The 27,828-nt window shown below is 48.4% G+C and overlaps 1 protein-coding gene across 1 annotated transcript; it reads right to left on the bottom strand.

The window, feature by feature from the left end:
- Positions 1-25,033, bottom strand: C11H22orf39 (chromosome 11 C22orf39 homolog). The gene is made up of 3 exons (XM_078666335.1): positions 24,900-25,033; positions 1,880-2,047; positions 1-346 (listed from the first exon to the last, which is right to left on the bottom strand). Exons 1-3 carry the CDS (start codon positions 24,921-24,923, stop codon positions 218-220), a joined length of 321 nt encoding a protein of 106 aa, XP_078522461.1. The 5' UTR covers positions 24,924-25,033; the 3' UTR covers positions 1-217.
- Between the last annotated feature and the right edge of the window lie 2,795 nt (positions 25,034-27,828).

The following is a 27,828-nucleotide window of genomic DNA, read 5'->3' as shown; positions in this document are numbered from 1 at the left end:
TCACATCTATCATCTTTTAATGCGTGAATATTTTACAGTGATTCCATTATAAAACTGGCTCAAAGTTCAAGCTTTCAGAAACATGCCTGCTTATATGGAGAAGGAGTCTTCCCTCCTTACTAGAGGTTAGCAACGTTCTTGAGGAGACTGCACAAAATTACCAGAGCCATGTGATGTGGCTCAGGATAGGGTTCCTGGTTGGTTCTCTGCTGCCTCTTCATTGCTTCGGTTTCTCAGAGCGCAGGGGGAGATACCACTCATTGGGGGGAGTCCTACGCAAAGACCACACTGGCTCATGTCTCTTCTTCTCTTCAAGGCGGCTCTGCTCGCTTCTGCATAGCGCCTCCTACAAGGCAAACAAAGTAGATACAACTGAGCTCACTGCTGCAGACCATTACTGATTGTGTGATTATTCCATCAATGCCAAAGCTTTGGGCAACTGTGCCTGCAAGATTCGTGTTAAGGGAAGCCTAATTCAACCTACTTGGAAACCTTAGGTCAAAACTATATTCTTTCAAGAAAACTTGTGCTCATTGTGGGGTGTGTTCCCTGTTGTCGGGTTCCTATAAGCCAGATATGATTTAAATAAGACAACATCCAGGGACAACTTAATTGTTTTGCCTGATAACACTCATGAAGTGAGACAAAAAGGCACCACCCTATTTAGAATGAGAAATATTTACAATTACATTTCAATAGGCATGGCTGGCGCATGAGTGGAATAGATGAGGAAGGGAGAGATTTGATGAACATATTTGAATTCTATTAAATGTACCTACAGTAGAGGAGCATAGGGTACTATGGAGATTTAAATACCCCATAGGCACGAGCATATTTCAGCAGATGATTGGTTTTAGAAGAAGTGGTAACCGGGAGATCCCCTGAAATGGGTGGATTAGGAATAGTATACAGAAGTTACAAAAAAGGAGAACTAGCATCCAGCAGGAGTTTTGGGGGGAAAGCAGTAACAGAAATGCAATAGACAAGCAAGGAGAATACTTCTAATGTAGACAAAAAACATAGGTAAGGTACGTGTGCTCTGGCTGTTTTGGTCTGCTACCAATGTCCAAGTGAAGCTTTCTGGCCTCAAGGGGCTGGCACGGCAAAATCAGCTCCTGTCAACATGTGAAGGTTCTGTGATGCCACAGTATGAAAATGGTGCAGCAAATGTTGTCCACAAATGGTGAGAATTTGCTCTGCAGGTTAGATGTACACTGTTTACAGAACAAATCTAGTTTTCAACGAAGCTTCCGCCTGATTTCTGCAGTGGTCAGGTTATCAGGACCGAAGCATCGTTTAAGTGATGGATACCACCAACATGTTTCACTCTCCTCACCTGCTTTAGTCTAGTAAAATAATTTCTTTGTAGTCTGCTTCTGGAGGGCAAGGTTGTTGAAAAGGAGGAGCACAGCTAGTAAGGGCACTACTATCTCTCATTTTACAAATTCTGAATGAAGCAGGAATCAGATCCATATTTTTTATTTGCAAAAATGAATGATGTGCAGATTTAAAGCCGTGCAGCCTGCATAATTTGGAAGAGGGGAAGCGAAGGTATAATTAAAATATTTAAAGCTTTCTGGAGTATATGTACAGTGAGGAGGGGAAGAGTAGCAGTAGAGGTGTAGTTCTAAAGCAAGGGGTCAGAAACGTTTTTGACCTGACAGGTTCATGAGTGATAAAAAAAAAAGAGTGTCCTCTATTGCATAAAAGAGTGAGGGCAAAATTAGTAATCAAATTGTAAAAAAAACATAAAATGGAAAAATCCTAGTCTGGTAAGAAAAACAGAACATGAAACTCGGTGGGGTCTATCTACATTATCCTAGCTTTTGGTCCATACGTACCTAGCTCTAGGGATCGAATATGCTTACGCCATCCATACCTTAGCTGCAGGGCTGTGCTTTTTTTCCCATTCCCGGCATGCAGTGTAGTCAGTTTTCCACTGTTGGCAAGAAGGCATTTCACCAAAGGTATAATAATAGTGGAACCGATTTCGAAGGCTTTTGCAATTCTTCCATTCAGACCAGTAATCGTCACAAGCACGAGGCGGCTAGGGGAAAAGATACATTTAATATCAGAAATAATATCAAATAAGAAAGACTGGCAGCATAAATACTCTGAAAAAGTGAGGGGGTCAATAGGCAGAAGTACATTTATTCAAAGCCACTTTGGGGACTGGCGGCTCTTTCTTGAAAGCCAAAATAAACCCATGGCATAGATAAAGCGCAGAGACAGACGGACAAGTGGTCTGCAGATCTGCGCTACTATATTGAGTCCTGGGAGTTCTTATTATTATAGCCCAGTATATCCATAGCTGTGTTGTCCTTTTCCAAATGAACAGCTCGCACAGCTTTCCCATATGCTGCATGCCTGTTTAAAGCTAAAATACCGTTTTTTATATTCTTCAATGCATTTTTCAGTCATGAAAATAATATAGTCTCTACCCACACCGCCTACACTGAAGTACTCTACAGTGTTTTCTGTGTAGAAGGTTTGCTCTCAACGTTTCAATCATGCAACTGGTGAGGATCAATTTATCAATGGGAGTCGTTTAACTCTGAACACCAAAAGTGAACTCATTTGAGATGCTCTTGCCTTCTTTTGAATCCAGGCATTTTCTCTCACTATTCCTAGAGTTCTAGGTTTGTCCACTGAGGGGCCTTCCTGTTGTTGCAACGCCACAAGCTACAAGTTCTTCTCTTTATCGAGGAACAGCTCATCATAGAATAAGCATCTTTAACTATGTTTCCACACATCAATCTGTCACTCTAATGTTTTAAGATAAACATATGTACTGTCATGTATTGCTCACAATCCATCATATCCAACCCATCTCTTTGTACCCACCCTAGCTGGTATAATGTCATAAGTACCATGTTCTGTTGCCATGTCCAGTATTTCTTGTCAAAATGCTCTATTATGTGAAAAATTATAAACAGTAACAGATGCAAAAGGTGCTTCTCAAATTAGACTGTGCCAGGGACCTCCCCAGCTCCAGTCTTTTCATAAGGGGCTTTCTGAGAACCCTTAATATCTGCTTCCAGATCTTAAATGATATGCTTTAATTTGATAACGCGCAGCGATTCATACCAAGGAGGGTATATGTTGGTGCTCATGAAAGTCGGCCCATCATCTCAACTATTGGCTCATGTACCGAGCCACTGTCAAAATATGTAGACAGATTTTTATGCCCTTTGACGCAGAGATATGCATCATATGTCCGCGACACCAGGGATATCATTAACAAAATTGAGGGCCTGCAATTCAATCCTGCCACAGACATCCTGGTGACGCTCGACATTGAGGCGTTGTACACCAACATTCCTCAATGTCGAGCGTTGCAAGCGGTGTCTGCTCTCCTCAGGAGATATCCATCTGATCGCCCAGATATTTTCATTCTCCAATGCTTGGAAATTGTGCTCATGAACAACTTTTTTGAGTATAATGGGAAGATTTTCAAGCAAATTAAGGGGACATCAATGGGGGCATCTTGTGCCCCTAGTGTGGCCAACGCATTCATGGGAGAATGGGAGCTTAAAAATATTTACAACGAACTGGCCCCATTTTTTGAAAACATTTTTGTTTGGAAGCGTTTTATTGATGATATTTATTTTATTTGGAAAGGATCTGAAGAAGAACTGCAGGCGTTTTACCTTTGGCTCAATGCAAGTGACACCAACCTGAGGTTCACTATGAACCTAAGCACCCAAAAGGTAGACTTTTTAGACATCAGCATTGCAGGTACCAATGGACACCTAACAGTTAGTCTTTTTAGGAAAAGCACTGCCAAAAATACAATCTTGGAATTTGGCAGCTTCCATCCGAATTGCCAAAGGGAATCTATACCCTTTGGCGAATTTTTACGAATTCGCCGCAATTGTACAGATATTGGTGCATTTCACTTTCATGGGGATGCACTCAAAGACAGACTACTGAGGAGAGGTTACCCACATCGCTTGGTGCGACAAGCCTACAAAAGGGCCAAATATTATGATAGATCTGCACTATTACAAGGTAAAACACGTGTCAAACAGGACAGAATCACTTGTGTGATCAACCATTCCACCCTGAACAACAAACTTCGCAATATCATCAACAGAAACTGGAGGATATTGAACACGGATGAGAGTGTTCCTCCGCTTCCTCTCCCCATGTTGGCGTATAGGAGAAATAGAAATCTTAGGGACATGTTGGTCCACGCCAGACCGCCCACGAGAAACTCCCAAAACAACCAGCTTTCCATCACTGGACTTCCGGCAGTATTGGGCAACCACAGGTGTGGCTCTTGCCACGCTTGCGAGTCAGCCATGATATCTGACACTATTACCTATAATGAAAAAGAGATTAAACTACGTTGCCTTACCAACTGCCGTAGTAGTAACATAGTGTATATCCTTTTCTGTGATTGTGGCCTGGCCTATGTTGGCGAAACAGGTCGCGAGTTTCGCGTCCGTTTCAGCGAACATAAGTCTGCCATCAGGACCAAAAAGTTATCTGCCCCGATAGTCCAACATTGTATTGACAAGTCCCATAAGGAGGATGAGATCAAATGGTCTATCCTGGAAAAAGTTACACCGAAAATGGGACAACTGAGTGAAATCACGCGCAAAAAACGTGAAACCTTTTGGATTTTCCTGCTAGACAGTGTGAAAAGAGGACTCAACGAGGAACTTTCTTGGTATGTGACCAAGTAAAATATTATCTCCTCGATGCAGGAATCTTCAGTATGTGCCAATGTGGATAATTGTTATGAATCACGCAGAGAAACTGTTTTTTACTGCTCCCCCTGTGCAGTTTCAGTATAGTTTAGGTTCATTGAATCTTGAACCCACACGAGATTATTAGGTGGGATGTCTAACACATTTGATTATTAAAAAAAAAAAATTTCGGGTAGGATTGTATGTGAATACGTATATATTAATACAGTGTGTATACTAATATACATGTTGCAGCATTGATGACTCAGTTGTCACACATGTTTCGTGTGCCTTCCTTGGTGGTTGGACTACCCCATGCACTTGGTATTTTACAGATGGACCAGTTGCGGCTTTTCAGGTCTTTTTCGAAAGATTCCCTCTGTTTTTCTCGCAATTTTGCGTTGAAATTAAATAGCGTCACTTTCTACACCTTGAACGGTGGGACCACTAGTACTGATAATTCCACTTACGCAATTATTGATACATTCTGTATCATTAAAAGCTTACTTTATTGTAATTTGCTATAATTATACACCTCCGCCCTTGACTATGTCACACTTTACCATGTAAGTCTCAAGCCTAGAATTGTGGGACCAAGAGGACTGATAATTCCATTTATGCAACTATTGGATACACTTTGAACCATTAAAGGCTTGTGTTATTGCAATTTGTTGCGGTTGCACATCACCTTTTCTGATTACAGCACACTTTAACATGTCAATCTTAAGCTGTAAATGCATTTAATTATAGTGACTGGGCTCAGCGTCACTATTTATTTTGCCACGTTTATATTTGAAACTACCCTCGTAATCTGGTATTAGCAAGATGGACGCACTCCGTAAGTCCTTCGTTTGTGTTTACATTTGAAGCCCTTCGTTTGTGTCTACACTGGGAGACCTTGGTCATCACACGCCCATTTCCCACGGGATTGGGACGTCTTTGAAGGGGTATAAATCATGGCGGCTATGAAGTGGCTGTCGACTTAGGGGCGCAGAGACGGAGCAGGATTACGGCGCGTTGCCACAGACCTGAAGGTAGGCGGTTGAATTATGGAGTCGTTCGGGAGGTACCCCCGGCTTGAGTGTTAGGCATGGCACTTTATAGTCTTGGCGCATTTGGTACTAACCCGATGAGTGGGTTTTTATATATATTGTACTGACACTTAAGAAAAAGGCGGTATTTTGTACGCCCGCCAGCCCGAGAAACAGTACAGGGCCTCCGGCCATCCTGCCTAAGGGTGACAAGTAAACGCGGCACCGGGCAGGGCATTTGGTGTTGCGGAATTTTTTGCTAACAGCTCGAAGAGTGGGGCCTGAAGCTTTGCACTTAGTTAGGAGCGTATGTGCTCTGAGGCATAAACGGCAACATGCGTGGGTAACAGTCTAAGAGAGTACAGGGCTTTCCTTGCTGCTAGCGCGTTAATGCTAACGAAGATCAATGTTCGCGTAGACCAATGTTGTTGTCACAACACTTTCAGTCCGTAATGATCACTCTTTACTGAAGCATGGATGCCTGAACGCTCTTAAGATAGGTGGACTATTTAGATTTATACAACTATCTACGTGCATGACTGCTCGCCAGACTCTGCATACATTTAAATAGCGTGTAACACTGGTTTTTCATCCTCCTCCATAGGGTCGCTGGCATACAATATAGCAGTTGATTAATGGACTGCACCTCCACTGTGTATAAAAGTAAGCCTTCACTATTCTTTTTATGGCTTGACTGCTCTTTGTTATCTTGGATATGCATATCATGTGTAGTGCGTCAGCGCTCATGCGAACCTCTTGTCGTTTTTTCTTCTATAACAGATTAGGAAGCAACAGTACTTAGTCCCTTCGCCGTCTGTTCCAATTAACTTGAGACCATCTTTTAATGTAGCACACTGATGTATCTCTTGAAGCCTTACTAAACAAGGACACACTGCGACCGCCTGGGTAGGTCACCATCAGGGCTCAATAAGGATGTGTGTTTGCAGCAAGCATCCATATATTATGCAAATTTTGAAACCTGTGTACAAATTATGACATTATGGTGTTTAACATTCTCCCTGTAGCCATCAATTTGGATGATTTCCTGAGTCTCGCATGTCATTATTGCTTCCATCATGAACTTCGCTATTGGTAAGCCCAATGTAATCAGGGTAATGTTAGAGTCTCAGCAAGTCGTCAGTACATTATAATTGACATCCTCCTTCAATTCCTTTGTAGATGCTGCTTAATTGATCTGGTTCCTTACTGGTTTTTTGACCTTTTATACTCACACTTACTTATGAGAAATACCCACTGTGTAAGTATACGTAACGAACATCTGTGTAATTGCGAGCCCCCCAGGCCTTGGAGGTTGGGCCTCCTTGTATATATCCCTTTCTTTTGGTGCTCATAATTTAGCTGGCAACAAGATATGAGAGTGAATAGGTAATTCTGGGCCCATATTAGGTTTTTTACTATGCAGCTATTTGAATCATTTTCCCTTTGCTTTTTCAGTTTAGGATTTTACTATAGTCACGGTGATGAGCCCCCATAGTTTAATAGCAATAGTGAATGTTGTACTTTGTTTTTAATATTTCATTTGCGGATGTCTGAGTGACAGATCTATTTTTCTTTTTAGGTTTTTGGTTCTGTCTAACCCCCGGGTTCTGCACTAAATGATGAACAAGGTCCTGATGAAGGTGGCTTGAACCACCGAAACGCGCGTAGACCTGCTACAAGGGCCGCTATTCCTCCCCTAGAGCCCTTGAACAATTTAGCTGTGTGATCTGGCTGATTGTTAACCAGTTCCCTTTTCATCTATGTATGAGGTTTGATTGTAGTATGATTGGTAGCACGAGAGTAAGTTGGTTGTATGTCTGATACCATGGGGTTTATTTATTGATTTGTTGGTGATTTTTATGACTCTATTGTGTTGTTCATGAATTTGTATAATTAATTGATGTGTTTTCTATAAAATTGTCTGATTTATAACGATTTTTATATGAATTTACACTTACAAAAAAGAGAAATAATAAATACAATGTTTTGAATGATTTCTGTTCAGTATTACCCTTTTTTCTGTCACTAGTTGTTGATATGTATTGATGTATGCACACAATTGAAGTATTTGGCCAATGAAGGGACTTCTTCCCCTTTCAGTTCGGTGCTCATGAAAGTCTCCAGAGAATAAAACAGCCAAATTTCCACATTTGTTCAAATTTCACAAAGTCTGCGCAACAACGGAGATGGAGAGGCAGCATATTCCAGGCAGTAGTAAAAGAGAAAGCTTTGGCACCGTGTCTAGCGGTGCAGACATGTGGGACTGTCAGAAGCTCCTTGACGCGCAATCTTAAAGTGCGGTAGGGCCGGTGGCGATGCTATTTAACCATTAGATAGAGAGGGGCCTTGCCCATCAAGGACTTATGAAGGAGACAACAGGTTTTAAACAAAATACATTTGTGAATAAGAAGCCAATGCAGATCTCTCAAAATAGGAACCGAGGGAAGAGACTGCCGTAAGATTGCTGACCAAGCGGGCAGCAGGATTTTGCACCACCTGGCGCTCAGACAGTAAGATGTCATTAACTTTCATAAATAGTGCATTACTGTAGTCCAGACGGCTTATGACCAAGGCCTGGACCAGCGTTTTCCTGGCAAAAGATGGTAGCCAAGGAAAGACCCTCCTCAGGAGTTTCATAGTCGTAAAACAGAAACCGCATAATGCCATGATGTGATTCTTTATGGAATGTTTTTGATTTAGTATAACGCCCAAGTTTTTCGCAGCATGACATGGTGATGGAGCTACCCCCAGCTCCGCAGGCCACCACTCAGGGCTCCAGAGGCGCTGGGCTTTCCCAAACAGTAAGATCTCAGATTTTTCACCATTCAGCTGGAGACAGTTGGTTGTCATCCAAGTAGCAATTTTCCTAAGACAGACTTGGATGCGGCGTTTTGCTTCACCAATATCCTGCCTGTGAGAAGTTGGCCTGATGTGCAGTGTTCACTATTCTAGTGATCACTATATATCAGTCCAAGCAACCCTTATTGATGATTGGTTGTAAGTCAACCTTATAGACCAGCTATCCTAGTAGCATGGATACGAGCAGTCTAAGGCTAAGACTCTAGAGGGCGTGTTAAGCCAGCTGTTTTACCATCACATTACCCCTTGAACACCCAGTGAAAGGACACCACACAAGTTGTTATGAAAATAAACAGTGTATTTATTTATAACAAGACTACCCTGGCTCTTTATGAGACAGGGAGCTAAGCACACAACAAAACTCTTACGAAAATACTTTAAGTCGCACAATTTACACAAATGCCCGAGGGGCACGAAAAACCATATACTACAAAAGTGGAATGCGAATTACTAGCAGGTAAGTAACGATTCTCAGAGGCTTTAGAAACGCTAGGCCTACAATACTGAACACTCAGGTTAGGAGCAGGAGGCCTAGGGGCGCCACGTGCAGAGTGGGAACTCTCACGCGTAAGGCGGGAAAAAGCCTATGGAAGCTAGTATTCACAAAGTTAGTGTTCTCGGGCGAACCCGACTAGGTAGGTCAAAAACGAAAGTGGATCTGGACCCTTGGATAGTGAGGCTATGCTGAGGCACCGAAATGCCGAAGTTACCTAGCCCAGGGGCTGCAGCTGCATAGGTCTGAAAAGACGTCGGGATTCTCCGTTGACGAACCAGGAGCCTGAAGGAAAGGAATTGCTGGCAGGCGACCAGTGAAGATTGTTCGGGTGATCCAAGCCTGGATCGAAGATAGATGACACCTGAAAGCAGAGGGGACCAAGTTCGTGACTACTAGCCAGTAGTCAGGTGGCACCAGGAGGGCACCGGATGGTAGTCACCTCGACTAGGTGAGTGGGCGACGCTGGGCTCTGTAGTCTCACGGACCAGGAGGCGTTGTCGGCGACCAGGATGGAGGTACGAGCTGTCCCACGATGGATGATGCTCTCGACGTCGCTGGACCCAGGATTGGGGCAACAAGTCTTGGCAAATTCAAGCCCACGCGGTGGACCTAAAATATCGTCTGGAGTGGACCAGGAGGGCCCGGGGTGCTTCTCTCTTGGAAGGGAGCAAGGGCCAGTCTGGAGCAACCAGACCAGCAACAGTGATGTCGTCGGGCGTCGTTAAGAAGGCCACAAGCCAGCGGGCTAGTAGCCAAACAACGCGGTGAGCAGCAAAAAGCAGAAGGGCCCCACGCAGATCGTGGAGATGCTGGGAGGCTGAACTTCGGTGCTGGGGCTGCTCAGGGTCGGGGCTTCTCGGACCCCAAAGCACTCACCAGAGGATCCCTCGGCGGTCGTGCTGGAAATAAGTCGTGCAGTCTTGAAGATGGCCGGTCCCTCGAGGTCTCGTCGCACCCACGGTTCTCAGCTTAGCTGTAGAGGTGGGTAGAGGTCAGAGGTGCCAGGGAAGCCGGTTCTCGTCGAGCTGGGCAGTCAGATTCCAGAGGAAGGACTTGCAGCAGACCGCAGTGTTCTTAAGATGGTGCCTGCGGATGCAGGGTGACTACTCCTTAGTCACAAGGGAGAATCTTGAAGAAGAAATCTTGATGTCCTTTCGTAGAAAGTCGTGTCTTGATTCCAAAGATGATCTAATTTGGAAGGGGGCCAGGTCCTGCCTTTATCCTGCAAAAGGGGGCTGGCACGCGACTAAGTCCTGCCCTATGGGTGGGACTAGGAGGGGGGTGGTTACACCCCTCTCCTTTGGCGGGCTTTCCCCAGGCCAGGGGCTGGAGTGCCCCTGGAACTGGTCTCAGCCGGCCTATGCACAGTGAGCACCGGGGTGCCACTTGCAGTCACCTTCCTCTGAAGCCCTGCCTACCTAGGATACACAAAATCCTGTCTGGGACGGTGCTAGCACCGCCCCTGGCAGGAAACCCTTTGTCCTTGCCTCCTGCTCTGGGAGGACTCCCAGCAGCAGGAGGGCAGACTTGTGTCTCGGTGGCAGCATCCATTTTGTGGAGCTAAGGCTCTGTTTGACTTTAACCGGGGTTACAGGTTACATCCATGTCGTGTCCCTCTAGAAGGGTGGAAACCTAACCCCGTCGCCAGAATTGGCGAGGGGTTAGTATTCCAATTCGTATGACACCTTACTCGACATGTTTTGATAAAGCGATACCAGAGTTGGCATATAACCGCGAGGATTATAATGCACTTAAGAGTATATGGTATGCGATATCATGGAAACGGCTAAGGGATGGATCCCGAAAGCCGCAGACAGGCTCAGCTCATGCCAGAGCACTATCTCACACGATTCCAAGCACTCTGCCTTCAGGATTGTTAAGGCCTGCCATAGGAGTGACTGATAGGAGATCTGTGTGTCCATTTAGGTTTAGATATAGGAATACTATATCTAAAGCAAAGGGTGAGTACACCACCTTGCCCCAGCTGTCGTGCAGCCAGTTGTGTCAGATTTGGATGGCCAGCCAGGGGTGGCATAATACATGCTGCAGCCCCTGGTAGGCCCTGGGTACACCTATGCCCTGGGTACCTAAGGTACACTGTACAGGGACTGATAAGGTAACTCAGTATCCAATTGGATATGTACCCAGGGTACATGGAATCCATTTTACAGAGAGAGCAGTAGGCCTGGGGTCCTGAATAGCAGGGCCCCAGGTCAACTAAGTCAGAAAACCAGCAAAACACCAGGCAAAAAGTTGGGGGCAACCATAGTCAGGGATCTACCTTCCTACACTGCCCCATCAACATGATCAGCTGAGTGCCATCAGCATATGAGATTACATCAAGGCCCCAAGATTTAACAATCTGGGCCAAGAGGGGCACATAGATGTTAAACAAAGCCGGGCTTAGGGATGGGCCTTGAGGCACCTCCTTATTTAATGGAAATACTGCGCCAATTTGAATGGGCCCAGCATGATTGATTTTACAGCTCTCTCTCTGAAGTCTGCCAGCCACAGTATGGCCTTGCCTCTGACACCAATTGCCTGCAGCCTGCTGATCAAAACTGCATGGGAAACTGTGTTGAAGGCTGCTGAAAGCTCTAACAACACAAGCATGGCAGGGAAACCAGTATCCAAAGTACAACGTAAAAAGTCTGTGACTGGCACCAGCGCAGTCTCTATGCAGTGAGCAGCTATGAATCCCAATGGGGAAGGAGCCATAATCTTGTGGTCCTCAAAAAATGCCATAAGCTGCTTGTGTGTGCAACAAATGACTAACATGCCCTCTGATAAACCTAAAGCTGCTCGACCATACTACCACTAATAGAGCACCTTGCGATTTTTAAAGCCAGCCCTTGTACACTGATAAGGGATACCAAGACACTCTACACAGTGCACCTCATTTTGGTACACTATACAGAGAGCCAGCTTCCTACATTCTGGCGCCCAGAAAAGGTGTGCTCTATGAGCTAAACACTATAGTTTGAAGTCTTTCTTTATCAAACATTACAGGTGTGAGGTTCAGTAACTGTGCAGGGCACTTTTAGCTATGCCCCACAGACATGAGATGAAGTTAAAAGGGAGCATGAATTGAGGGCTGGTGCTCCTGCTGAACTGCCTGCATACGGCTGATGCAGTACAGCGACTGTTTTTTCACAGAAATTAACTACTAAGGTGATTTCACACTATTGAAGCACTGGTGGAATGCAGGAATATAAAAGTGTTTTCCAAACTAGGTCGGCAGTCTATTTCAGGTAGGTCGCAAATGAGCAATAAAGATGCCTTTACATTTTGTGTTTATCTTGTCATATTTGCTTCAACGACAGAGGTGAAATATCAGGCTATGTCTTCTGTTTTTAACGTGAACTATGTGGCAATCTTGGAATTAGGCCTGCAAATGATCGGTGATTTGTATAAAGAGGGATCGCTGCTTTCGTTTCAGGAGCTGCGCGACGCTTACGGCCTCCCGAGGGGGGGGATTACCTGTTGCATGCCTCGCTGGTGGCTAGTATCCGGAACCATTGGAAGAAGGGCCTTTCTGAACCACCGACGTCTGAGAGCTGTCAATATGTGGTTATGGCGGCTGGTACTTACAAGGCCATCACCTGTCTCTATCGGAGGCTGTCAACGGAAACGCTGCAGCCCCTGGACGGGTTGAAAACCAAATGGGAAGGGGATATCGGGCGACCGATCCCTGACTCGACTTGGCCGCAGCTTTTGCGGCGTGCATTGAAAGGCACTAGGAATGCCAGGTTCCAGATGGTCCAATTTTTCTCCCTCCACCGAGCTTACTTGACGCCAGTTAAGATCTCGCAGTATTTTGAGGGCGCGTCTTCACTCTGCCCTAGATGTGGAGTGGAAGGTGCGGATTTTGCCCATATGTTATGGTCTTGTGTGAAGCTAACTGATTATTGGGAGACGGTGGTGGCCTGCCTGAATGCTGTCACGGATCGGCAAATTGAAGCGGATATGGGCGTTTGTTTATTATTGTGGTTCCCTCACACCCCCCGCACTCGCATTACCAGCAAATTTTATGACTTGGGCCTGATATTGGCCAAACGGGAAATCACCATGCATTGGAAATCCAACCGGGGCCCCAGCTACTCACGTTGGAGGTCCACCCTGGAGCGGTGGGCGAAAGCAGAGAGCGCGTTGCGGCTGCAACAGGCCAGGCGACTAGATAGTGACAGGGAGCTAGAGTCGGCCAGGGCGTGGAAGGCCCTAGTGACTGCGCTGCAAATGCCTGAGAGTGACCAAAGCGAGGATGGCGAGGCAGCGACGCCATAGGGTGGCTCGGCTGTGAGGTTCCCCATTACCGGTGCTGTACACAACTGACATGAGTAACGACGGAGGTCTTGGGAGTTCAGGTCCCCCAATGGAATGCATTACCTACCTCCTCCTCTCGACTGATTCGAGGAGGGGACGGATTGTTGGGTCTTGGCTGATGAGAGGGAAGACACTGGCGCACTCACTAGGGGGGTGGGGTACGGGGAGGGATTGGTTGTGGGATTGTTATTATAAAAGGAATATATTCAGAAACGAACTGTTATCCTATATTATCAGATATAAACGCATAAGTTGTTCATTGTACTGCAATACTCTACTCTGAAATGCCAATAAAAATTGTTTTTACAAAAAAAAGAACTATGTGGCAATCTTGCTGGCCTGCTGGGAGTGTGAAAGGAAAGTCTGTACAATGCAATTTTTTGTAACACAACAACATTTAAAGTCCTATAAATTAACTACACACGTTTTAGAATATATCAGCAGTAAGGAAAGCAAAAATGAGGCACATTTTTTTGTAATCCTGAAATGTGACAGAGACAAACATTTTAATAGGATCAAAACAAATCATGACAATTTTACTTGGTGATGTCCAAATGGTAAATATTCACTGAAACCTGATTTCCACCAGTTATCATTTGTGAGCTATATAGTTTTATCAGTAAAACTGAATGTTGTGGAAATATAGCGACCATTTCAATGGAAAATGTGCTGCTTGTATATGATAGTGCGCTACTGCATGATGCTTTAGCAATATATTTGTGAAAGTGTGCTCCAAAATGCACTACCAGCTACATACTACACCCTTACCACTCTCCTGCTGAATACATTGACTACACTTTGTGTGAATCTAGGACTTTTTACAATCCCTGACACTCCCTGTAACATTGATGTCAGCACCCCCACTCTGAAAATTGTTACAGCACCACAGGTGCTGAAGTATGTACAATTTCAAAACAAACCTCTGCAAGCTTTCCCATGTAAGACTCCTGGTGAACCTTTCAGTGTTTTATTTACTATTTTTTTACTTCACAAAGCCATTTAACCAGAGAATGATCTCACCATACAAGAGCATACAAAATCGTTCCACTGGTGTACTACTGATACAAATTGAGAATTATGGATGTGGGCTAATGGCCAGAGCTGCTGACGTTAGATCGAGGGAACGAGATTTGAGTTCCAGTGTCGGACCTGGGCAAGTCACTTAATCTCCTGTGCTTAAAATAATAAAATGAATCTGATCTTATGTTATGTAAGATGCCTACGGGTAATCGAGCGCTATATAAGAACACCTAATAATAATAACGCTTAATAATAGGGAACTCATGTAAAGCACTCCAATGCTCTTGGGTAATGTTTGTGCTTTATAATACTGCTATATATATCACAAATATGAGTCCAAATTGGGCCTCGTTTTAACACAAAAATGGATATGAGGCATTACCCCACACTCTGCTGTAGAACGAGTTTTTCAAAGTTGCTAAAATTACCCCACTCTGAAAAGTGTTCCAGCTCCAGTGCAGTTTACCATCTGCCACTTGTATGGCCAGATAATATTTTAGCTACTGTCCAATAAAGAAATATCGAAGAGCGTGGTCAAGGTTGTGATATTTAAAAATAATTGCTGTTAGAGAGTGTTGGAAATGGGGGTTGCCCAAGTCTCAAAGGGGGTAGCATGGCATCAAGCGGGCAGGCCAAACTTGGAGGACATGTGAAGCACTCACGCAGTACCCTCAGTCAACACACCAGGCACACCACAAAAGAGGCAGGACACCAATTTGAGTTGGAAAAAGATACGTCATTTAGTAGGGTTTCCAACCTGCAAGTCAAAAATGCATTAACAGTGTCATCATAACACGGCGCCAACTGGCACCAGAGCCAAGTATTTCAGAGGGGGAATTATTTACATAGGAACAAAAAGGGTTTGAGTCCATAGTCCATAGCTGTAAAGAAAAAGGATGGTTAATAAAACATTAGACCTGGGGCCAACTCAGGCTCTCATCCTTAGGGGGTTGGCTGAAAAATGTAAGTTACAACATTATGCATAAATACACCTCATGCATTATAACGCCAATCCCCACCCCTGTAAGGGAAAAACAGAGCATCACAGCACATTTAATATTAGACAGGAGCACCTATCATGAATCAACATGGCTGGCTCATCAATCTGGTACATAAACAAGGGCCTGGAATAACATCAGGCCAACCCATTGAACAACCTAGGCGGAACATACATCGCCCAGCATAGATATCAGGTAGGGGCCCTACTTCTGGACCAGGAGCACCTGTACGAAAACAGCAAGGCTTCCTCTACCATAAACCCTGGAGAATCAACATCAGGGTGTACACAACAGCCCACCCTTATTACTTCTAGACTCCCTTAGACATTTCCTTGCCCAGACTTCCTCTCTAACTGGGGACCCCAGGACAACCCATAAGGTAGGTACCTAAATTTGCAATGAGGGGGAATAAGACTCTCTCTACCCCAGAATATGCAATAAGGGCAGTTTGTGTCAGGAAAGTTAGGGCAGTTCAACAAATCTGGAGCCCAAGACACAGGTGCCTTCCGCAAAACGGGGCGCCTGTCAAGGCGACACGGTCCCAGGGGCGGGCACCGGCAATGTACCCCGTTGCCCCCCCTTCCACCAACTTAAGACAAGCCCCACTCACCAGGCTCTCTTCGATGGCTTCTGTGGGGCTCAGTAGATCCTGCGGGGCGTCCTTTGGGGTCTCCTCTGCAGGGGGGAACCAGGCACCGACAATGTGCCTCGAGTCGCAGGATTCCCCGGTGATCTGCGCCGGTCACTTGGGCCCACAAGGCCTCACTCAGGCCTTAGCGCCGCAATCGGGGCTCCCTCTTCACTATGGGGGCCCCGTTACACAACTCCTGCTGCCTTCTGGCCTCCTCTAGGCTCCGCCCCTTTCCTAGGGGGGGGGCAGGCACCGACAATGTGCCTCGAGGCCCCTCCCTCCCTGTGGCATCACTCGGGCCCCAGTGGTTCCAAAACGGCCTCCTTCTCTCAGAGGGGCCTGGGGCTCCAACACGGTGTCTGGGCACCCGTGGGGGAAGCCTGCCTGGCTTTCCTCCCACGTTATAAGGCTCCTGCAGACGGCTTCGTTGGAGGGGGCGGGGCTGGCACCGACAATGTGCCCCGGCCCCTCACTTTAGGACCGCAGACCGGCGGGGTGGCCTCCCGCTCCGGTCGCTCCAATTCGGGGCTCCCTCCTTGGCACGGGGGCCCCGCACCAACACTTCACCTGGGTCCCCTTCCCTCACGGGGACCTAGGGCTTGGCGACGCTCTCCTCGCTCTAGCGGGCCGGCACCGACAGCGTGCCCCGGCCCCGCCTTCTCCACCGGCCCCTCGCGTGGGGCACAGACCGGCGGGGTGGCCTCCCGCAACGGTCGCTTCTCTCGGGGCTCCCTCCTCGTCACGGGGGCCCCGCAACGGAGCTTCACCCGGGTCCCCCTCCTACCTCACGGGGACCCGGGGCTTCGATTTCCCTTCTCCCGGCCTTCCCGGCCGATAACCAATCCCTGCGCGGCCTTCAGGGGTCACGGCCGCGCAGGCCAATCAGTGCGTGGCGGGGGGCGGGCCGATGACGCGGTCAGGCCCCCGTCACGTGACGAGGTAGACGGCGGCTTCAGGGCCCAGCGCGGCCCTCACTCCACTTCGGCGGCCCTCTCCTGGCACCGGGGGCCGCCGCAACGAGGCCCTCAGCAGTGGGGGGGGTCCCACACACGCCGGACCGCGGCGGTGAATCCCAGCGGCGGTAAGGGGTAGGCTCCCTTGTAATTAATTAATAATAAGGCGGACAGCGCGCTGACACGAGGGTAGGCTCCTCAGCGCTGTTTCTCCTCGCAGTTTCCTCAGCCCACACAGCGCGATTCTCCTCAGAAGAAGGCGCTATTTACAGCGCACTGCTCTTCAGCGCTTCACCACACAGTGCTATGCAGGGCACAGTTCGAGTACCTAGCGCTTCTCAATTATAGCGCTTGACAGGCAGTCCAGGGGCAGTCTAATAGACACAGTTCCTCGAGGGCACACTCCTCCTCAGAATAGCGCTTGCCGGGCAGTACCTCACAAGGGCAACAGTTCCTTCAGGCAGCTCCTCACGACCCAGTACTTCCACAGGGTCACAGCTTCAGCAGGGGGAGTGGACAATCCTATTTCTCACCTCCTGGGCGCTTCTTCATCGCAGCGCTGGCGTAACTCCCGGTTCCCACAGTGTCAGGGACCTGGGTAGGGGCCCTCCCTTGTCAGGGGCCCATGGGGACAGCAGAGGGGGGGTTTATAGGGGTGCAGGGCCCAGCTCACAGGCCCATGTGGCGGTAGCACCTCACAGCAGGTCCCCTCTCTTCCTTGTCCCAGCGCTGACTGACTCTCTGGTGACACTTCACCCTATTTATACCCTTCTCCCAGGCAGTGCCAGGACCTTCTAGAATGTTGGCACATCTAGCCTAAACTGGTTCTAGGGGAGGGGGTGAGCACCCTGGGTGCCAGGCTTTCCCTCCAAAACTAGGGGTAGCTGGGTAATATTATCTAGACCGCTGACCTATGTCAGTCCAGTGGCAAAACCCATGGCCATGGCATCCATTTTAAAAGCAATACATTTCAGTCAGGTGCAGTTTTAAAATGGGGGTGCAGTTTTAAAATGGGGGATTTTACAAGTGCTCACATTATGTCAGGTAATTACATTTTCACAAGGTGTCTCACACCACTCATGGCCTATACAGGTTTAATCCCATGGGGGAGACAATCTAGATGAGGGGGTCAAAAGCGAAGAAATTTGGGGGGAAAAGGCCAAGTCCAACACGACTCCCCCCCAGCCAAAAGCCAGGGTAGACATATCAATGCCTTGATGGGCTTCCCTGCTTGGGGCGGAAAAAGGTGGACGCAGGCCTGCAACTACAGGAGCACCTGCAGTCTCTCCTCCACTCTGGAACCCAATGGTTCTCTTTCGCAACCCTCCCTTCACCAACAAAACCACCCCACTGGTGTTCCCTAGTGGGATGTTTCTCCTTCCTAGAGTGGGAGGCTCTAGCCTCAGGCTTGTAATTCCCTTGGACCACTCTCCTCTCTCCAAATTGCCACTGGTCCACCCATCTGGGGTCTACACCCTCAGACTGACCAGCCCTTAGGGGCGAGGCTCTCCTCCCCCTACTTCTCCTCCTAGGGTTCCTCCATCTCCTACGCTGGGGGACACCCTCACACAACTCTCTCCCCAACCTGGAGCCGAAACCCACAGGCTGAACCGGTGACAGGGGCGAGTTCTCCCTCTCCCTGCACCCCCTCCCAGAGTTCCGCACCCTCCTACCCGGAGAAGTACCCCTGGGAGTCACTTCCGGGGGGACTCTGGTTACAGAGGTCCCTCCCACCAGGGCAGGCAAACCCTGTCCCTGGCCACCCAACCCAGGATCTGCGCCCTGTGGCTGAGCTGGTGACAGAGAAGAGACCTTCCTCCCTCTGCACCCCCTCCCAGAGTTCCGCACCCTCCCACTGGGAGTAGTACCCCTGGGAGTCAAATTGGTAGGGACCTGAATTACAGGTACCCCACCCTCCAGGTCAGGCAACCCCTTAACCTGGAACCCCAGTCCAGGATCTAAACCCTGTGACTGGTCAGACCCCCGAACCACTGGAGCTCCAATTAATGATGCTCCGGGTCCTCCTGACATGAGGGGATCCTTTCCTCTGGATGACGCATCGGGACAGCCTAGTCCCCCAACCGGAGGTTCTCTTAAAGAACACTCCAGGCCCGGTGACCACAGCTGGGGCCTCTCGGGACACCTCCCCGTCTCACTCAGTTCAGGATCACTTCCCTCAGCCTTCCCAGACGCTCTGGCACTTACCCAGAGGTCTGCCTCCCGTGCAAGTTCCCTGGGGTCTGAGAACCCGCACCGCAACAGATGGTGACGCAGTCTTGGGACACAACTCCTTAGCATGTGCTCCCGGATAACGGCATGGCACAGCCCTTCCCAATCCTCCACTGCTCTCCTCACCACCCAATCCACCAGTACAGTCCAACACTCCTCCTCAAACTCTCCCCAGGACTGATGGAACAGCTTTCCCCTGCCCCTAAACACTAACCCGTCCTCCTCTTCCGGGGAATCAGGCACAGTTTCTTGGGTTTCGGGAGTGGGACTCCTTGCACTGGACCTACACTCGCTGCCACCACTGGATCCCACCCTCTTCGGTGAATCCAGACTCCTAAAACCACTCTCAGGGGACAACCTACCCACCTGAGCTGATCTCTCCCTGGCGAAGGCCCTCTCCGCCTCCGCCATCCTCTCCAGCGCTAGGACTTTTTCAGTCTCTAGTCGCTGCTCTTCTACCCTCAGCTGCGCTAAGCCCTCGGCATGCCTGAGCTTTGCCAGCGACAGCTGATACTCCCTCTCTTCTCTCCTATCTACCCACTCTTCTGGGGACAGGGAAAGGGATGGGGCAGTGCCCCCGGGACTGGACCCAGTGCGAGACTCCCTATCTTCGGTGTCCTCCACAGCTACTGGCGTCTCTGCCCTGCTAGACTCTTCCTCCTCCTCATCTGAGCAATTACCTCCCAGGGTTCTGGATGGGGAGCCCTCTCTCTGGTCTCTAACCCACTGACCCTTCAAAACTTCGGGGGGGTAGTCAGACAAGTCCCCATTAATCTCTAAGGGCTCTCCCCTCTTGAGGGCCTCATAGAGAAACAAATTCCTCCTAATGTTCCCTACTGGGGGTATCCCTCTCTCCAGGAGGAAGTCTATCACCTCCTGTTCGGTGTACTCCATCAGTTCCACTTCCTGGTAAATCAACCCCATCGTGGCGAGGTACACCCGGGACACACCCTCCCAGTGGAACAAGGGGACAATTCAAAATACTCTTCAGGAGGAAGCAATCAAAAACAATATTCAAACAATAATCCCCACCACAAGGCTCTACTTGTGGTGTAACCTGTGGCCGCTGTGGTACTGCGCAAACACAAGTCCTATCCCACCGCTCTGCCACCAAATGTTGGAAATGGGGGTTGCCCAAGTCTCAAAGGGGGTAGCATGGCATCAAGCGGGCAGGCCAAACTTGGAGGACATGTGAAGCACTCACGCAGTACCCTCAGTCAACACACCAGGCACACCACAAAAGAGGCAGGACACCAATTTGAGTTGGAAAAAGATACGTCATTTAGTAGGGTTTCCAACCTGCAAGTCAAAAATGCATTAACAGTGTCATCATAACACGGCGCCAACTGGCACCAGAGCCAAGTATTTCAGAGGGGGAATTATTTACATAGGAACAAAAAGGGTTTGAGTCCATAGTCCATAGCTGTAAAGAAAAAGGATGGTTAATAAAACATTAGACCTGGGGCCAACTCAGGCTCTCATCCTTAGGGGGTTGGCTGAAAAATGTAAGTTACAACATTATGCATAAATACACCTCATGCATTATAACGCCAATCCCCACCCCTGTAAGGGAAAAACAGAGCATCACAGCACATTTAATATTAGACAGGAGCACCTATCATGAATCAACATGGCTGGCTCATCAATCTGGTACATAAACAAGGGCCTGGAATAACATCAGGCCAACCCATTGAACAACCTAGGCGGAACATACATCGCCCAGCATAGATATCAGGTAGGGGCCCTACTTCTGGACCAGGAGCACCTGTACGAAAACAGCAAGGCTTCCTCTACCATAAACCCTGGAGAATCAACATCAGGGTGTACACAACAGCCCACCCTTATTACTTCTAGACTCCCTTAGACATTTCCTTGCCCAGACTTCCTCTCTAACTGGGGACCCCAGGACAACCCATAAGGTAGGTACCTAAATTTGCAATGAGGGGGAATAAGACTCTCTCTACCCCAGAATATGCAATAAGGGCAGTTTGTGTCAGGAAAGTTAGGGCAGTTCAACAAATCTGGAGCCCAAGACACAGGTGCCTTCCGCAAAACGGGGCGCCTGTCAAGGCGACACGGTCCCAGGGGCGGGCACCGGCAATGTACCCCGTTGCCCCCCCTTCCACCAACTTAAGACAAGCCCCACTCACCAGGCTCTCTTCGATGGCTTCTGTGGGGCTCAGTAGATCCTGCGGGGCGTCCTTTGGGGTCTCCTCTGCAGGGGGGAACCAGGCACCGACAATGTGCCTCGAGTCGCAGGATTCCCCGGTGATCTGCGCCGGTCACTTGGGCCCACAAGGCCTCACTCAGGCCTTAGCGCCGCAATCGGGGCTCCCTCTTCACTATGGGGGCCCCGTTACACAACTCCTGCTGCCTTCTGGCCTCCTCTAGGCTCCGCCCCTTTCCTAGGGGGGGGGGCAGGCACTGACAATGTGCCTCGAGGCCCCTCCCTCCCTGTGGCATCACTCGGGCCCCAGTGGTTCCAAAACGGCCTCCTTCTCTCAGAGGGGCCTGGGGCTCCAACACGGTGTCTGGGCACCCGTGGGGGAAGCCTGCCTGGCTTTCCTCCCACGTTATAAGGCTCCTGCAGACGGCTTCGTTGGAGGGGGCGGGGCTGGCACCGACAATGTGCCCCGGCCCCTCACTTTAGGACCGCAGACCGGCGGGGTGGCCTCCCGCTCCGGTCGCTCCAATTCGGGGCTCCCTCCTTGGCACGGGGGCCCCGCACCAACACTTCACCTGGGTCCCCTTCCCTCACGGGGACCTAGGGCTTGGCGACGCTCTCCTCGCTCTGGCGGGCCGACAGCGTGCCCCGGCCCCGCCTTCTCCACCGGCCCCTCGCGTGGGGCACAGACCGGCGGGGTGGCCTCCCGCGACGGTCGCTTCTCTCGGGGCTCCCTCCTCGTCACGGGGGCCCCGCAACGGAGCTTCACCCGGGTCCCCCTCCTACCTCACGGGGACCCGGGGCTTCGATTTCCCTTCTCCCGGCCTTCCCGGCCGATAACCAATCCCTGCGCGGCCTTCAGGGGTCACGGCCGCGCAGGCCAATCAGTGCGTGGCGGGGGGCGGGCCGATGACGCGGTCAGGCCCCCGTCACGTGACGAGGTAGACGGCGGCTTCAGGGCCCAGCGCGGCCCTCACTCCACTTCGGCGGCCCTCTCCTGGCACCGGGGGCCGCCGCAACGAGGCCCTCAGCAGTGGGGGGGGTCCCACACACGCCGGACCGCGGCGGTGAATCCCAGCGGCGGTAAGGGGTAGGCTCCCTTGTAATTAATTAATAATAAGGCGGACAGCGCGCTGACACGAGGGTAGGCTCCTCAGCGCTGTTTCTCCTCGCAGTTTCCTCAGCCCACACAGCGCGATTCTCCTCAGAAGAAGGCGCTATTTACAGCGCACTGCTCTTCAGCGCTTCACCACACAGTGCTATGCAGGGCACAGTTCGAGTACCTAGCGCTTCTCAATTATAGCGCTTGACAGGCAGTCCAGGGGCAGTCTAATAGACACAGTTCCTCGAGGGCACACTCCTCCTCAGAATAGCGCTTGCCGGGCAGTACCTCACAAGGGCAACAGTTCCTTCAGGCAGCTCCTCACGACCCAGTACTTCCACAGGGTCACAGCTTCAGCAGGGGGAGTGGACAATCCTATTTCTCACCTCCTGGGCGCTTCTTCATCGCAGCGCTGGCGTAACTCCCGGTTCCCACAGTGTCAGGGACCTGGGTAGGGGCCCTCCCTTGTCAGGGGCCCATGGGGACAGCAGAGGGGGGGTTTATAGGGGTGCAGGGCCCAGCTCACAGGCCCATGTGGCGGTAGCACCTCACAGCAGGTCCCCTCTCTTTCTTGTCCCAGCGCTGACTGACTCTCTGGTGACACTTCACCCTATTTATACCCTTCTCCCAGGCAGTGCCAGGACCTTCTAGAATGTTGGCACATCTAGCCTAAACTGGTTCTAGGGGAGGGGGTGAGCACCCTGGGTGCCAGGCTTTCCCTCCAAAACTAGGGGTAGCTGGGTAATATTATCTAGACCGCTGACCTATGTCAGTCCAGTGGCAAAACCCATGGCCATGGCATCCATTTTAAAAGCAATACATTTCAGTCAGGTGCAGTTTTAAAATGGGGGTGCAGTTTTAAAATGGGGGATTTTACAAGTGCTCACATTATGTCAGGTAATTACATTTTCACAAGGTGTCTCACACCACTCATGGCCTATACAGGTTTAATCCCATGGGGGAGACAATCTAGATGAGGGGGTCAAAAGCGAAAAAATTTGGGGGGAAAAGGCCAAGTCCAACAGAGAGGAACACAAAAATTGTAAAGAGTATGTTATTTTGGTAATTCACAGCATTTTGAAAGCATGTGTACTTTTACATAAAAAATCGCCCATGTCTCACATCCATTGATGCTAGATGGGTTTGCAAAAGCTTATCATTCTAAAAACTAGGCCATGATTTTGGAAAGTTCGGGAAACACTGATATACAAAGTTTTACTGTTGCTATTCATGCTCAATCCATTCATCTCCAAATACCTTTAAAACTGAAAAAAGCGTCAAGACACCAGGGCAAATGTAATTTCCTGGGACACCTGGTACCCCTTTGGATGCTTGTGATGAACAAGCACCTCATTGTCAACTTTTTTTTACAAAGGGTGGCCCTGAGAGTGCCAGTGGCTCTTAGCCCGAGGACCTTTTGATGGTATGGATATTGGATTCAATTGAGTGAATGCATCACACGTGTGCACAGGTCACCACTGTGAACTAGGGCCAATTTCAATGCAAGTGTTCAAGTGAGAACGAACCTGCATTAATTGCAGAAGGTGCATTCATGACACCACACACTGAAAAGCCCTATTTCTGTTCGGGCCTGCCGCTTGATCGCGTCTGGGATATAACAGGGTTCTATTATAAAGGGCTTGGTAAAATGGGAATCAGCAAACTGCTCAACCTGCTTTGGTGAAGCATCTTTAGGAGCAAATCATATGGATGCCATGCATGCCAAAAGACCTGATTCAGATAGGAGTCTCCTAATTTGCCAATAAAAAAAATAAAATCTTCATTTTGGCTTTCTTCCCCCCTGAAATTGATTCTGCTTCAATTGAAATCAATGGGGTAAATACATTCTCTTTTATTTTTAAATCTCCCACTTTCCTTTTCTAAAGTGTTGGCATGTGTGGGTTGCCATAGTTCTCAGAAGGCAAAACTGGCCATTTATGTTTTGCTGTCCTGTGAAGGTAAAGAGCTTGTGAGCGGGAATAATTTGTATAAAATTCCAGATAGGTGGCAACCCTAGCCACATAGGAACTTCAGTCTGGTATCTGACATAGCATGGATTTCGTAGCAGATGGATTTATCCTGAAATAATTTCACCACCGTGCCTGAGTAAAAAAAAAGCTTTGTAATTTAAGAATTTCTCTTTTTTTCATTTTTTTTTTTAATCTGCTTGGCAATTTTTGGGGTACAGTTGCCTCACTGCAGCCAGAACGGGTATTTTGGCCAACATTCATTTGCATTCTGAGATTGGTTTCGCTTGTTTACTCATTATCAGGGTGATCATAAACAACCCTGCTGGCGTATGCCCCCCCCCCCCCCCCCGGATTTCATTATAAAAGGGGGCACAAGAAATCAATGGGCTCCCAAGCAGACAGTCCTTTATTAATGTTCATGCCACTCACCCTCCAGTCTTCTCGGTCTGCCATGCCTCCCCGGGAGCCTCCAGTGCCGCCGCAGCCAATGACAGCACGAACGCTTTTGCTTCCTGTTGCTAAAGTTTGACCAATCGGATCAACAAACACGCTCCGCCTACTAGCTTTCTGCAGCCAATTAATAGCCGCCTCTCTGCTTTTCTTGCCGGGTTGAGGTGGTGTATGAGTTATGTATTGTCAGCCAATAAGCTATTGCTTTTTTCTGACTGGCATTTTACTGAGCGAATGGACAGTGTACATAAAGCTTCTTATTGGTTAGAACCACAGCCAGGACGAGAGCCACGGTGTCCTCCTGTGACCTTGTGGTCGACATAGAAAGGGGACTACATAGAAATGGGACTGCATGACACAGGCGGCTATAAGGCTCTGCTTTTAATTTTTTTTATTTTAATTGGATTTATTTTATGAAATGAAAGTCAGAGAGCCACGTAAAAATCAAATCACAGATTGGTAACGTTAGGCTAATGTTTGTGAATAATTAAGAGGGCGATTGCGAAGGGAATTGTGGTTGGTGAGATGACAGCAGGGCAATGTATTTATTTTATTTTATTTAATGCGATTTTCTATAGCGCGAACATTACCAGAAGGTGTCAAAGCGCTTTACAAAAGAACCAGTTGCGTTACATAAGGACTTTGGATTACATCCTGTGATTCTAGGCAAATCACTTAATCTCCCCGTGCCTGAATTTGTAATGTAAATACGGTGCTCGTGTAAAGCGCTCCAATACCTTCGGGTCGAGTTCGCGCTACATAAAATATGCACACACAAAAAAAACATGAGTAACATAAATTACAACTGGAATTGTGAGGCAGGGGAGGGCCAAACTATACAGTAGGGTTGACTAAACTATGCAGCAAGAAAAAGCAAATTATGCAGCGTAATGTGGCTCATTTGATTACTCCATTATTTTGTAATGTTTACACTTATTAACACTGTCTGGGCATTGGTTGCACCTCAATAGTACCAGTTTAACACCGGAATATTGTATTGTATTGTAATTGCATTAATATAGTGCTTATTACCCCTGACAAGGTGTCGAAGTGCTTTTTCGGCAGGTAGCACGCTACTCCGGGACCCATAGAGGAATATAGTGTGGTGTTGGGCCTGCTATAGTAGGTCAACACATAGTGCACAGAATAACAATTGTGGAGACACCGTTGAGGTTTTGCACTGATGCACAGCTGACTTCCTCGTCCACACCCACACACTTTTATTTGCAGCTTGCATGATGCGCTGTAATAAAACAAACATGCGTGTGTGCATTACATCTCGGGGGTGGTATATGACATTCCTCCCCAACTTTAACCTCTTCGCTGCGGCGGCTATTCTGCCGCTGCGCTAAGGGGGAGGCGGGGCAGCGCGGCGGTCCCGTGCTCGTGACGGAACCGCTCCGTCACGGCCCGCGGGTTAGCTGTGCTTATGACGGAACGGTTCCGTCACGGCCCCGCCCGCCTAATAGAACCTTCAGCGCAGGCGCGGAATTCTAGCCTCGCAGGCACGGCGAGCGGGCCGTGACGGTATCGTTCCGTCACCAGCACAGCCCACCCGGGGCTCGTGACGGAACGCTTCCGTGAACAGTTAAGTCCGACAAGGTAAGTACTCAATCTTGTAGAACCATCATTTGTGATGAAGGAATCCTTCACGAAACTAGACATCCTGAAGCCCAACAGGGTTAAACTTCTGAACTTGGAGATCGACTCCATGATATGCGAAAAACCCTTGGACAACTACATCGAAAGATCGTACTGGATAGACACTTCAAATACACAAGCGCACCATTGAATAAAACACTCACAACTGGATTTTTAAATTAGAATGATGATATCTCTAGAGTAAACGGTGGACCCATTTCCCTACAAGGACCATTCACGCCTGTAGGATACTTGCCATAGTTACTTGGGTATTTTTTTGAAGATTCTAAAAGTAGAGGTCCATTATATTTGTCTTGATAAAGATGACCATTACTCTGTGAACACCATCGAAATGCGTCAATGCTTGGGATAAACTAAATCCAGCGTACGGGTCAGTCATTATGATAAAAAAAAACTTGGACTGCATACATGTCTGGGTACAATTTTGGGAGAAGTCAACAGGAGGTAGGGAAAACCTTTCTTTAAGCATTTCAGGTGGCTAAAGCAGTTGAATGACATTTTGCCGATCTGGATTGTGAAGAAGAATTTTATCATTAAGTCAGATGCCACTGCACTTGGACGAGGAAGAGTGAGTTGGAGGTATTCCCAGTTTGGCTGACCATCAGCCATGGGACCAGGTGAAGGAGGGCAGAGACGGGGAGCAAAATGTTAGTACATTTGATGCATTTAGCCGACATTCAGATCGCTTCCACCTTCTATACACCTTGATACATTTTGTGAATTTGTTAAGCATGTTATAGGTGTTGTTAGAAATAGAAACCATCAACAACAATCTTAAGACCATCACAATCTTAAGACCGCAAGATGTGTGTTTATTGCAAATCAAATTAAGAGTGCCACAAATTCACCTAAAGCGCTATTTGACATCGTGAAAGACTTTGTGTCTGCAGCCACATGTAAGCAAGCGTCCACCGAGTCCCAGGATCTTTGTAGTTCATTGGCGAGGTTCTTTCAGGAGAAAATTGAAATTATTTATTCGAAATTTTCACACGTGGGATTTGCCCCCCCTAAGTCAGGTGGCTTATGCACACGGTCTGATTGCGCACTAGAACAGTTTAGACCAATCACGCTAGCTGAAACGCAGAAAGCACTGGAATCCGCTAAGTCGGGCTCCCCGGCAGATCCATGCCCCCCAAAAATCATGGCACTCTTGTCCCACACTCTGGCTCCTACTATTCAGAAATTGCTCAACCTTTCAATTACAGAGGGCGTAATTCCGGCTCCTTGGAAGGAAGCGTTTGTCCAT

This window comes from Lissotriton helveticus, chromosome 11, assembly GCF_964261635.1.
Source record: "Lissotriton helveticus chromosome 11, aLisHel1.1, whole genome shotgun sequence".
NCBI lineage: Eukaryota > Metazoa > Chordata > Amphibia > Caudata > Salamandridae > Lissotriton > Lissotriton helveticus.
The sequence above is the reverse complement of the archived record's forward strand: the minus strand, read 5'-3'. Positions and strand labels throughout refer to the sequence as shown.

Coding starts and splice junctions, on each gene's coding strand:
- C11H22orf39 (XM_078666335.1), bottom strand. CDS start 24,923: ATGGCAGACCGAGAAGACTGGAGG. Junction 2,048..24,899: donor CAGACCGAGAAGACTGGAGG/GTGAGTGGCATG, acceptor CTTTTCCCCTAG/CCGCCTCGTGCTTGTGACGA. Junction 347..1,879: donor AGCACAGCCCTGCAGCTAAG/GTATGGATGGCG, acceptor TTTGCCTTGTAG/GAGGCGCTATGCAGAAGCGA.